Source organism: Plutella xylostella, chromosome 27, assembly GCF_932276165.1.
Source record: "Plutella xylostella chromosome 27, ilPluXylo3.1, whole genome shotgun sequence".
Lineage (NCBI taxonomy): Eukaryota > Metazoa > Arthropoda > Insecta > Lepidoptera > Plutellidae > Plutella > Plutella xylostella.
In genome coordinates, this window is record NC_064007.1 from 2743723 (window position 1) to 2756300 (window position 12578).

Genomic DNA, 12578 nt, shown 5'->3' on the forward strand with positions numbered 1-12578 from the left:
GTAATAATATTATTTTCAATGACGGATGTCAAAAAACAACCTCGGTAGAAATAGTAACCATGGCAACCTCAAAACCAAAAAGTTTGGTTGTTTGAGGTTGTTTGAAATCACAGAGACATAGACAACAAATTTCAATGAATATGACAGAATATTGAGTGAAGTGTGAGGGAAATGAGTGAATGATACACATAATGCTGGATTTATGAATGGTCTGTTAGATTTTCGTCGTGGGACTCATCCAGTTAACAAGGGTAATAATCCTTAAACGCGTCGTCAGCAAATCCGTTATTGAGACTGTAACTAACAGAATCATGAGAAACCAGGTCTTTAATGTATTACTTATGGGATATTTTATGTTAAGTATGTCCATAATAGGTTGTAGAATCTACATTCCTACAATACCGAGACACAAAGGCCCTCTACCATTTCGGCTGAAACTCGTTATTTTTGATAATATGAAGATATTATTTACTTTAGTTCTCCACCAATCAATGATTGGCTGGAAGAAATGGTTTTTTGGCAATAAACACGCCTTTGTGTATCCATTATAAATTTCTAAGGTGGAATTTCACTAAACGCTAAACGTATTTAGTCTCTTGTCAAACGGTACAAAATGTATTTAAATACAATTATAAACACGTTTTGCGTTTGGTAAAAGTGACAATAAACAGTCTCTCATTCACCCAAAGGTTGCCTGGAAGAGATCGCTTTTAGCGATAAGGCCGCCTATTGTGCCTACTCATTTTGTTATTTAATGTATGTTGTGTGTTTTGTTCAATAAAGTTATATTGTATTGTATTGTATAAACTGTATATTTTGTAACTAAGTTTTGTATACAATAAAGTGGCCACAAAAATAAATTAATAAAGACATGATTGTTGTTATATTCCAGTAACGACGACTACGCCTACACGTCATACTCGGAGCAGGAGCCGCGCGGGCTGCAGGGGCTGGGGCAGGAGTATCCCGCCGACGAGCCCGCACCCCGACACCTCAAGTGAGTAGCAGGGCTAGCACGGGGCGCAAGACGCGCTCAACAAGACGATACTGGCTCTCGAAGCCGCGCGCTGTAAGTTACGCAAGGCTTTTGTCATGTCTTGAAGTGCGCGTCATACGCCCCTTGCTAGGCCTTCAGAGCTTAGATTCACATGTCACAAACACAGTGCGACCGTAATGCAACCTTTACGACGACGACTACGCCTCCTCGGAGCAGGAGCCGCGCCACCTCAAGTGAGTAGGACTGTACCACCCAGAGGTCTGGTAACTATACCGGCTGTTGCATATGTGGAGGAGGTAGGACTGTACCAGAGGGTCTCATAGCTTTATACATACCTGATGTCTTCCTCATTGTGATCCGATGACGGTGACCTCAGGGGCTAGTAGGACTTCTACAGCGGTGGGCGCGGATGTGACTCGCGAAACCCAGCTTCGTGGCAAAGGTCCGTTTACAAGGACTACAGAATTCATACGGTCAGCTGCACCCGTAAGCCCACGGCCACAATGAGAGCCGAGACCTTATCCGTTACGCCACCACGACGCTTCATAGTGCAACCGCTGGAAACCACCATACGTTCATAATTCGATGGCTCTGTTCTTGCCCTTATTATGGCATAAAGTTCAGAAACACTATGTGAGATCCATAATTATTTAGCCCAATTAAGGGCTAATAATAAACCTGCCGATAGATACAATTCAATAAATGTCAAACCCGCCAACAGAAGTTTGCAATAGAGGAACTTCCGTCAATTAATTAAATTTCAATATTTGGGACTGTCTACTATTTCTATACCGGAAACCAGTTAACCATATTGCCACTAAACTCTCCTTTGTAAACCGTTTTCAAGTTTAATAGTTTCTAGACGGCTAGTTTATAGAAACTAACAAACTTGAACAAACCTAACAAAATTTCAAGTTTCATAATACTAAAGTTTTGAAAATGAAAACTTGACCTAAAAAGTCTTTGAAAAACTTTTCTTCTACGAAATATAAAATTATTGAGAGCACCCGTGAACTTGACACGTTTTGCCGAGTACTTATTATTTTTTCAATGACTATTTGGACATTCGATTTTAAGTTACTACGAAATTCATAATCTATATACTTAAGCAGGAATTGAAATTTCCCACAATCTTAAGAGACACTTAGAATTGGCATTAAATCTATGTCTGTTTCTTTCTGCCCGTAGGTATTCTCTCAAGGCAATAAGGCATCGATACAGTTAAAATCAACGTTCCTTTCAGCAACTTAGCGACAATCATATAGAACAAAAATGGGATGACCCCGCTTAACCGCTTTGGGTCACTAAGGGTGGGTTGCACCATTTAACTTTAACTATTACAAACGTCAAATCTCTTGAAGATTGATCTCTTTCGTCAAGGGATTTGACGTTTGTAATAGTTAAAGTTAAATGGTGCAACCCACCCTAAAAATCTGTCACCAACACCGTCCTAACTATAACCCTCCCTTTAATTTTACGTATGGTTTATTTAGTTATATTATTAGTAGGTAGTAGGTACACCGCCCTCTTATTTATTTTAAAGTTGCCTGTAAGAGATTCGCTCTTAGCTATAAGGCCGCCTATTGTTGATTGTTCCCAGTTTATAAGTTTTTTTTGTATAATTTACTATTTATGGTGTCCAATAAAGTAATATTCTATTCTATTCTAATTCCAGCAGGAAGCCCCCGTCCCCCGGCAGCCGGCAGGTGAGCCAGTTCTCCCGCTACTCGGACGTGCTGGTGCCCTCCCGCCGCAGCCTCCACCCCGTGTTCGACTACCCGCCGGAACTCATCCCCTACCTCTACTGAACCCTCGGAGACCACGACTCCTCGCCTCGACACTCAGGTTGAGCTCACACGTTCTCCATCAATGTACAAATATATCCGCGGGCTTTAATCTCTATATCAGTATTGTGAAACGGCCATATCGAAAGCATATCTCTTTTTAGGCTTTCGCTTCGGCATCTTGCGAGCTTCCCCCTTCTAGAGTTTCCTCCATATCGCCTGACTTGCGTATTTTTTTACATTGTATCCAAGTTTTCTATGTAATTTGCGGTAATATTGTACCCTTCGATTATTGGATTTTTTATAGGGTTAAGGTTTTGGCACGGGTTCCTACGTTCTGAACGGGAGAGGCCCAGTAGAAGTATGTCAAGAAAAATATTAAATGTCTGTATTTACAGTACTTCCAAAAATAAACATTTGACAATAAATAAATACCTAATAATCGTAGATACATAATTTTAGTATACAAAGTGTGCAATTAATATTATCTTTTACAATATACAGTCAATTCCTTATATTTGAATGACTTTGACAATAAATTATCAAATTATTGACAATAAAATGTCTGCATTAATATTTTACAAATTGCTATGATATTTATATTAGAACTTTAAGTGTATCGAGAAGTCCGATTGTATTATACCTACAAAGGGTTTGTCTTAATTTTAGGTAAAATCATTTTGTTAAATAATATAATGCTTTGTAGATTTACTAATATTTTAAGTAAGTATACATTCCTAAAGTAGTCAGTTTATTAGGAATTAAGTTTAATAATATTTAATAGATGTCCAATTTCATAATCCTCTGCTGTTTATAACTGTCTAAGTTTTATAGTGAGCTACAAATATTTTTGAAAGTTGAATTGATATAAAATTATTGTGGATTAAAAATGCTGAGGAACCACTTCCACAGGAAGCTTTTTTCCGTTTAATATTACGAATACATACAACAATATCAGTATTATTATGCCATCTATTTTCTAGTCACCTAACTATTGTTTAACGAATGTCTTTAGATCTTTTGCTTTTAAGTAGTTCTAACTGATGCATTCCATAAAGTTCAAAACATTATCATATCCATCCCTTTATTATTAAAGTTAGTTCTGTTTGTGTTTTATGACACTTGTATTTACACTTTAGTTAGATTATATTAATATGTACTTAATTAATTTATTATGTCAGTTTCATAGTTGATAGAGTGACCCTTATAAACCCAATGCTTAGCAAATAATAACTTGAAATTATATTTTTTACCACAGTAATTAAAGTTTATCCTGTGTAAACAGTGATTTACACTTAAATGAGTACAATAGCGAAATACACTTAACTGTCAAACATCTAAACTAGCTACTGTAAAAAAAAACTAAAACATGTCAGTCACAGTAAAGTTGAAATTAAAAAAAAAACAGTATGTAGAACAGTTTAATTATTATCGTTGTGATTAGGGCTAAGAATATTGTTATATTGAAATTTCAAAAGCCTACATGACGGCCGTCGGCTTCAGCTGTCCGGAGCTAGTTGAGCATGCCACCTAAAGTCTGTTTTTTAATCTGAGATACTTACTAAATTAACAGATTCATAACAGTTCATCAACAGTCGATTGTTCCGTAATTAAGTTCTATTGACATTTTTAATAGCGTGCTGAAACTATTGAGTATATTAATTTTTGTATAATACAAAAACTACTTTATATACCTACTGTGTTATATCTCACTCAACATAGCTCCGACAGATAAAATGCTTTAACTACATTTAAATGTTTCTCGTTTATAAAATCGTAATGGTTAATTGTAAATTAGCTCACGGCTTTGGGCAGTCTATGTATGTCGTGTGACCGAATATCGGGTTTTAGAAGTAGTTGTATTGACAAAGCCATGCGCTGTATGAAGAGTACAGAGATGCCACATGTTATATACTATATGCCACTGAAACACATTGATTTTGAAAAAAAATATTGGATCCTTTACCAATTTTTCCTATGAGGCAGCTAATATTATATCAAAGGCGATCATATCGTATATTATATCAATAAATTGAAAGATTTAAAAGAGAAAGACAATAAAATAACTTGATGTTAAATAATATAAAATAAAGATTGTTGGGACGAGTTAAATATCTGGGAAGTTTACCGTTTTCGGCTTGAAAAGTTCTTGTAGATATGACAGGCAAAATGCATATAATTATTATAATATATATTGATACATAAATGTTGCGTTGCATCGTGGCGATGGCTGTAATTATAAGGATTGTTATACTATATTTACAATATCTAATCGTCTATCGAATTGAATAAGTATCGACACAGTTGTCGACATAACCTCACAGACTATATTTGGCTTTAAAATATATTACATATGTATGTATTGTGGCTTTAAAGAAGTCAATGAACTCATTATCTTCTATTTATGATCGGTGCGCGGACTCCCCGCGTCCTGTCTCCTACACGTTATATCGATTAGCAAGATATTTTATTTAGGTAATATATAATTTTCTAACAATATTCCGTAGTATTTACAAATTATTTTAATGTCTTAAACCTGTAATAGGTAGGTAGTTAGTTGATAAAAGACAATAAGTAGCATGTACTTATTGGAATCGTATCTCAATTAAAATACCTAGATGTTAAATCTAATAAATATCTCTTACATTTCATTAAGAGTAGAATTTCGCAGTTACATATCTCTGTGATTTGATTACATACAAATTCAATTCACGAATGCCTATTACAGTCGAGTATAATTTGAATGTCGTGTTTTGAATGAATTGAATGATTTCATTCATTTCAATCGATACATCCGTAGTTCACTGAATGAATGAAGCGGCTGGTACTTAATTCTGATGATACCTCTGATTCGGAGTACCTACCTAATAATTTTGTGGCTAGCCTACTGGTGAAAAACGCATCTTATAAATAAAAAAACCAGAAAGATTGAAATACAAATACTTTCAATTTTGCAATTAAAATGAATTAATCCATAAAAAAACACATACGGTTTTTTTGTAAACTAAAATACAACTTTGAGGCTTTGGCCACACACGGATCATGTATCGAGTAAATTAGTCATTCATTCAATGGATCCTACTAGACATAAAACAATATCAAAATCAGTGCAGCGCAGTTGGGACTCTTAGCAAAGCCAAGAAAAAATGTATTATAGTGGACAATAAAATGTAATTTAATGACAATACATTTTGTAACACGTAGATGACCACGCCTGAACTTATCGCTATCCAGTCATATGTACCCTCATAAGTATGTAATTAATGTTTTGAAATGTATTTTAAATTGGTGGTTTTATTGAAAAATAAAGATAGTTACTCCTGAGCACCCTGTGTTTTATTTTTATCCCTCGACTCAAAAATTAAGTATGAAGTGCATAATAATAATCTTAAGTGCCAATTTCTCCTCAGGGATTGATTTATTAATTATACGTCATCTCCATACGAGTATAAAATTCATGACCGATGTGTCAAAAGTCAACCACTACTTCCTGGTTATACTTTAACCGACTATGGAGAAATTGGCACTTAGTCTATACAATACGTCATCACAACCCATCACGTCTCCACTCCACTGCTGGGGCACGGGTCTCCTTCCAATGAAGGTAGGGTTTACGCCTAGTCCATCACGCTGGCCTAGAACGGTTTGGTGGACTCTATACAGTTTCAGGCTAATAGGGGCCACATACACTCCGGTCTACCGGAGAGGTCTGCCTGTCAAAAGTGCCAAAGGCCAACATTCGTTTATCAAATATTTTTGAAAGGCTTATGTCCTAAAACTATTTATTCCAGTCAACTTTTATTTGACAACTTCAGAAAAGTATTTCAGTGGGGTGTAGATACTTAGTGGGTGATGAAAATTCGGTAGTTTTTTGGATACATCTATCTCTTACCGTTCTCGAGATTCGGACTAGGCCTAAAACCCTTCCTTCATTGGAAGGAGACCCGTGCCACAGCAGTGGGTGGGGACGTGATGGGTCGTGATGATGATGTTTTCGAGATAAAAGCCAATAATTAGTAAAATGTGCTTAATTTCGTTGTGTGTGTGGCTACTGGCTAACAAAATAGTAAGGTGTCATATCTTATCTAGATGATCGTTTAGCAAAATTTTTTGAAGGAGGCTTATGACCGAAAACGATTTCTTCCAGTCAAATTTTATTTGACATCTTCAGAAAAGTATTTCAGCGGGGGGTATAGATACCTTAGGGGTGATGAAAATTCGGTTATTTTTTTCATATCTCTTACCGTTTTCGAGATAACAGCCAATTAGTAAAATGTGCTTAATTTCGTTGTGTTTGTGGCTAACAAAATAGTAAGGTGTCATATCTTATCTAGATGATCGTTTAGCAGAACTGTTTGAAGGAGGCTTATGTCTTAAAACGATATTTCAGTGGTTGATGTAAATTCGGTTAGTTTTTGGGTATCTGTTACTCTTTTTACCCGACTACGGCAAAGCGAGAAGGAGGGTTATTGAAATTGAAGCCAATGAGATTTTATTATAACTCATTAAAAAAAATAGTAATAAAATCATAGATGGCGCTAGTAAAACTTTCGAACGACTGTCTGTTGTGTTAACTGCTGGTGTTCCTATTTAAATAAATAAATAAATAAATAAACGACACCACTGCAATAAAAATGCATCATCAGTGCCTCTTTATTAGGTATGCATCATTAACCAGTTCAAGACTTCAGGAAAAATGAACTTTAAATAGATAGAGACATAAAATAAAACATATCTTTCATATTACTTTCATTTAATTCCTAGAACTCATGAGGTAAACAATACTATTCTATGTCTAGACCAATCAGTAATCTCACAATCAGACAACTAAACTTACTGCATTTCTACCTGATTAAAAATATTTTGCAAACCATCTAAAGTCACATACAAAATTTAACTGGTATCAAAACATTCCATTATATATTACGAGTAGGTATACATAATAATACTTGTGCATGATATTCAATACTGTAATACAGAAAATTATAAAGTAAACTATTACACTACTTTTAAAGCTACTACGTAGGCTAAAGTCATACAATAAGACGAAATATTAAATAAGGTAAGATAAAGTTGTGAAAGCAAGGAAAACTTAAAAGACCGAAAATAATTAAACAAAACATAAAATTAAATAACAAACAAGAAAATAACAACCAATAAAGATGGTGAGATTTGCATTTCAAGCTACAAATTATTTAACAGTTTAGACTTGAGATTTAATAGGAATAAATCAACTTACGTCAATAATGTCAGTATGGCACTTTCTATTGATAAGCTATTTTTAAAATTAACAAAAGAAATTGTATACTATATCCGAATGAAAACGGTTTGAATTTATTTAAATATTCAGCGTTAATTTGACAAGGAGGTAAGTATACTATACACTTACTGCAACATGTGGTGTATTTAGAAGGAAATAATGTTACAACCAAAATAATAGAAATAATAGGAACGAAGGAAAGAGCTTAGGTTACACAATACTGATAAAATAGCTAGGATAAGGATAATTGATTTGGTCACTTACGTTGTAACGTTAATTAGCCCCATATCGAGTATAATTTAAAACAAATGTTTGCATTTTAATAACAACTAAGTAGTTAGGGAATGGTTGGATCGGGAATAATTTTCAGGAATGCAATCAGTGGTTGTTTCTATTGGGATTTCAAAAGACTGTATGAAATGGAGAATTTTAAAGTTATACAATTACAAAACATCTTTAATACATATTACCTATATGGCATTTTATGGCTACCTCATGGATCACAAATACATTAGCACTCAAATAATTTGTACACTAATGACCAATAATTATTACACTAGGTATACTTTTGAAAAATCGTATAACACTTAAGTTTTATAAACATATGCTTTTTGATATATAATCTTAGTCTTATTTACAATGTTTTGCTTTTTTAAATCGACAAATAGTTTAATAAAATTATTTTTGATAAGTATATATTTTTTATATAAATCTATTTTATTGTTTGTGAAAACTTCATATAGTAGGTAAATAGGAAATAATTTAATACCACAAATTCTTTGCTTTTCCAGTTATTACTACCTATATCAAGCTAACACAAAAATATTGTCATGAATTTTAAATCCTAGGCACAATATGGTGTTCTTAACCCAATTTTATTGCCTCAAATATTTCACCAATCTTTTACGAAATCTAAATTAATAATACTATTCGTAAAAATGTCTTTTTGACAGAGAGTAATAAATATAAATACTTTCTTCATAATAACTATGATCTAAATTGGTCAGGATTTTAGGAAAATACACACTTTAACGTTAAACTTAATTGTATCATGCAAACCTACAATTTATGACTTCTAACTTGCATAATAATTTCGGGTTCGCTCGTACATAATTTTACCATACTTATATACGGGTTTTAAACTATGTTTTAAAAAAACAGTATCAAAGTGAATAAATATTTACTTAGTTATTGTCATAATTATAATTTCACGTTCATAACTGTAAATACTTTGCATTAGGGAGTCATTGCAATAATGTTTGAATCTATCAATATATCATCAATGTAAACATTTGGCACATTCTTGTTATCCGCATACTAAAGTTGAGTTCAAAGCAACACTTTTACTTCAAACACACTTTAAGGCACATTTTTGAAGGTTCATTCAAACAGAATAATGATTTCAATCATAATCCACAAATATGTAAACTTTTAACGACACCATTATCTGGTGGTTTTTCTAGTCTAGGTCCAATGTTAAAACGTATATACTGCAGGTTTTTCACTGCGAGTTGAGTCTTAATCAGGTAAGAGTCTAGCCTCTGGAGGTCATGCGTCAGTTGGTAGAGCTCGTGGATGGGCCAAGGTTGGCTTCTTGATGTTTGTACTTGTGTGACGTCATCTGAGATAGGCCGAGGACTGCAAAGCCACATTGAAGGCAGTGGTAGTGCGTCTGCTTCTTGCTGTGAATGCATTGAGGCTCGTAACCGCAACCTATGGAGGAAAAAAGGTATGTTTAGGCTAGTAGATATATTGGTTCTACCTTTTTTGGCATAAGATTTATTTGCCTAATCTCGTATTGCATAGTAACGTTTGGTCAAAGTCTCGTTACGCCGAAAATCGTATGGCATAAATCTCGTTTAGTAAAAAGTTATTTCGCATAACATTGTTTAGCCTAATAATGGTATGGCCAAATCTTGAATAGCCTAATAATGCTATGGCATAGGTTTATACAAAGTAATAATATTCGTTTGGCTTTAACTATGACGGAGCGTCTCCCTACATAGCGCAAACTGGTGCCTTGTATTGTTTCCGCTGTTTGGAAAACGCTCCGCTCCGCTTCGCTGCGCTCCGCTTTGGTTTTGATGAACATGTGCACCTAACACGCTCCTCCTCGCTTTGCTCGTCGTCGCACCTATTTTTAGGTTTCGATCTCGTGGGGTTTGTAATAATTATATTGGTCGTTAACTTTCGATTTTTTGATCATACAATATCGTGATTTTCGGGATGTAGGAGAAAAATACCACCATTTGTACATTTACTACATACTTAATATATTATTTATTAAGATAACATTAGGAGAAACAAGATTATACATAGGTATAGACGAACATAAATTTGAGCAAACGAAACTTAGGTGTTTAAAGATTGTGCCTAAAGAGTTTTAGACGAAACGAGCCCTATGCCACATAAGTCTTGGCAAAGTGATGGTTCGGCCAAAATAGTTTAGACCATACGAGTTATGCGAAATGAGTTTTGGTCAATAAAGATTATGCGAGATGAGCGGAACCCAGATATATTATATATCAAAACGGGTGGATTCGAACAAAATAGGAATAGAATAGAATAGAATAGAATGTTTATTTTTGACCAAAAAAACACACAAAAAGTAACTTAATATTAATATGGCCTAAAATTAAACTTAACTTTAGACTTATACAAAAAAATATCTGTTTTGAGTTTTTGGTGGTAACAAATAATGCAGTAGTTTATAATTTATAAAATTAAATACGTAGAATAAAACAAACCTTTGCTCGGTGGGAACTTCTCGAAGCCAGCAGCCTGGATGGAGTCTAGTTTCTGATGCTGCCGCCGGTGTGCCACCACTTTGTTGGTGTCCGTGCACACGAAGTCACACTTCAAGCAGTGGAAGTGAGACGCCTTGTTCTGACCTGTACCTGTGAGAAAGAGAAACGAGATTAGTCCTCTGGGTGATGACTGTTTTTCACATTTATTGCAAAGTTTAGGTATGATTATTTGCATAGTAGTAGTAGGTATGGAATCTGAATCAAATTGGTCTATTGACCTTCTTACAACTCTGTGTTAGTTTAGCTAGAAATTAAAAGGAATGGTAAACTGTTGCTGTAGTTACAAAATAAGTAATTTAAAAACAATCGATAAGTAAGCCGTCAAATAATTGACTTTATGATTCCTGGTTTAAAATTCAAAGACTTGTTAAGGCGAAGTCGTTAAAACTACAATACCTAGTAGTATAAAAGTGCACTAACTCTTACCGAATGTTGAGGCGTGCGGGCACTCTGGCCGCTGGCAGTAGACGTTGGCTCGGTATTGTTGGAAATCACCTCCCATTAACGTATCCAACCTAAGAAGAAAGGAAAAGAAAAGTTAGCGATGTAATTTCTACTGGTTGATACAATAATTGAATATGATCCACACAAAAAAATCAACAACAACAAAAGTATTAAGTAACTACTAAAATGGAGAGCCAAAGTTTAAAGGATATAGTGTGTTATGAGTTCCTTAGACGGTGCATAAATCAGGTAGTCTTGCTAAAGAATTTGTATTGTTATTATGGATATAATAATTAAACTAAGTCTTACCGTTCGTGGCGGGCCGTGTGTTGGACAAATCTGGTTTTGTCGCAGAACGAGTATCCGCAGTCTTTTCTGGTGCAGTGGAAATGGGTTTGATGCTCCCTGGAAAATACAAAAAGAAAATTAATTATTTTATTGCTAGTTTACTGTGAAGGTGTACTGTGCACAATACTGTGTATTTGTACATACTTAATAATAAAAAATTCAAAGACTCTATAATTTTGATGAGAAACAGAACATAAAACTAATATTTACTGGCTTCATTCGTAACATAAATTATCTAGATAACTAATATGAGAATTATTTACCTGTATCCACAGTGTTGGTAAGCGCAGTCTTCATTGAACCTGAATCGGAGGTACCCTTCAGGGATAGGCTCGTCCTTCAGAACCCGCATGTGAGGCCCACGAGTCGTATGGGTTCGCCTGCTGAAAATATATAAAAAGGTTAGCATAATGAAACTTTAATAAAATTTATTAATACCTAAGGATGATGAACATTTAATTTTTTAATTGAAATCTAGTTAAATAGGATTTCAAAAAAAGATTGGAAAGACCAATTACGGTCATAATTTTACTGTGTACGTTTTTTTTGTGAATGCAGTTTTTTTACTTATTACCTACTTCCATGTAAAAATCGGTGTTCATTATTTTTAAAAGCCTATTTACAACAAGATCTGCAAGGTAAGGATATTGAGATACTTAATAAGTGTTGTGTTACATGTTACATTGCAATAACAAAACAATATTTCAACTAACGATTTAGCAATCATCTCGGCCTCCTTGTCCAGGCCGGGCGGCAGACCGTGGCTCTGGAGCAGACTCTGCTCCAGCAGCAGCTCCGGAGGGTACATCATCGCTGGATACAGAGGAAACGGTGAAGCTCTGTGGAAGGATGAAAAAACATGTTAGGTAAAAGTTGAAGAAATACACGCATGGAAGGAGTCAAAAGCTAAGGAGTAAATAAAGTGGGAGAAACAACTC

The 12578-nt window shown here is 34.6% G+C and overlaps 2 protein-coding genes across 7 annotated transcripts in view; one reads left to right on the plus strand and one right to left on the minus strand.

Annotated features, from left to right (window-relative positions):
* Positions 1-4085, plus strand: part of LOC105383550 — a 73514-nt gene extending 69429 nt beyond the window's left edge. For both annotated transcript variants that reach the window (XM_038109925.2, XM_048630817.1), the window contains exons 7-8: positions 893-997; positions 2673-4085. In XM_038109925.2, coding sequence (XP_037965853.2) covers positions 893-997; positions 2673-2805 — 238 coding nt within the window. In that variant the 3' untranslated portion in view covers positions 2806-4085. The remainder of the gene's footprint in view (positions 1-892; positions 998-2672) is intronic.
* A 3432-nt stretch (positions 4086-7517) lies between these two features.
* The window catches only part of LOC105381260, a 70300-nt gene continuing 65239 nt past the window's right edge, over positions 7518-12578 (minus strand). For 3 of the 5 annotated variants that reach the window (XM_048630839.1, XM_048630840.1, XM_048630838.1), the window contains exons 22-27: positions 12354-12479; positions 11904-12023; positions 11602-11697; positions 11269-11363; positions 10789-10938; positions 7518-9754 (exon numbers count right to left, since the gene is read on the minus strand). In XM_048630839.1, the coding sequence (XP_048486796.1) occupies positions 9597-9754; positions 10789-10938; positions 11269-11363; positions 11602-11697; positions 11904-12023; positions 12354-12479 (745 nt within the window). In that variant the 3' untranslated portion in view covers positions 7518-9596. The remainder of the gene's footprint in view (positions 9755-10788; positions 10939-11268; positions 11364-11601; positions 11698-11903; positions 12024-12353; positions 12480-12578) is intronic. The other 2 variants (XM_048630841.1, XM_048630842.1) reach the window with 2 other exon arrangements.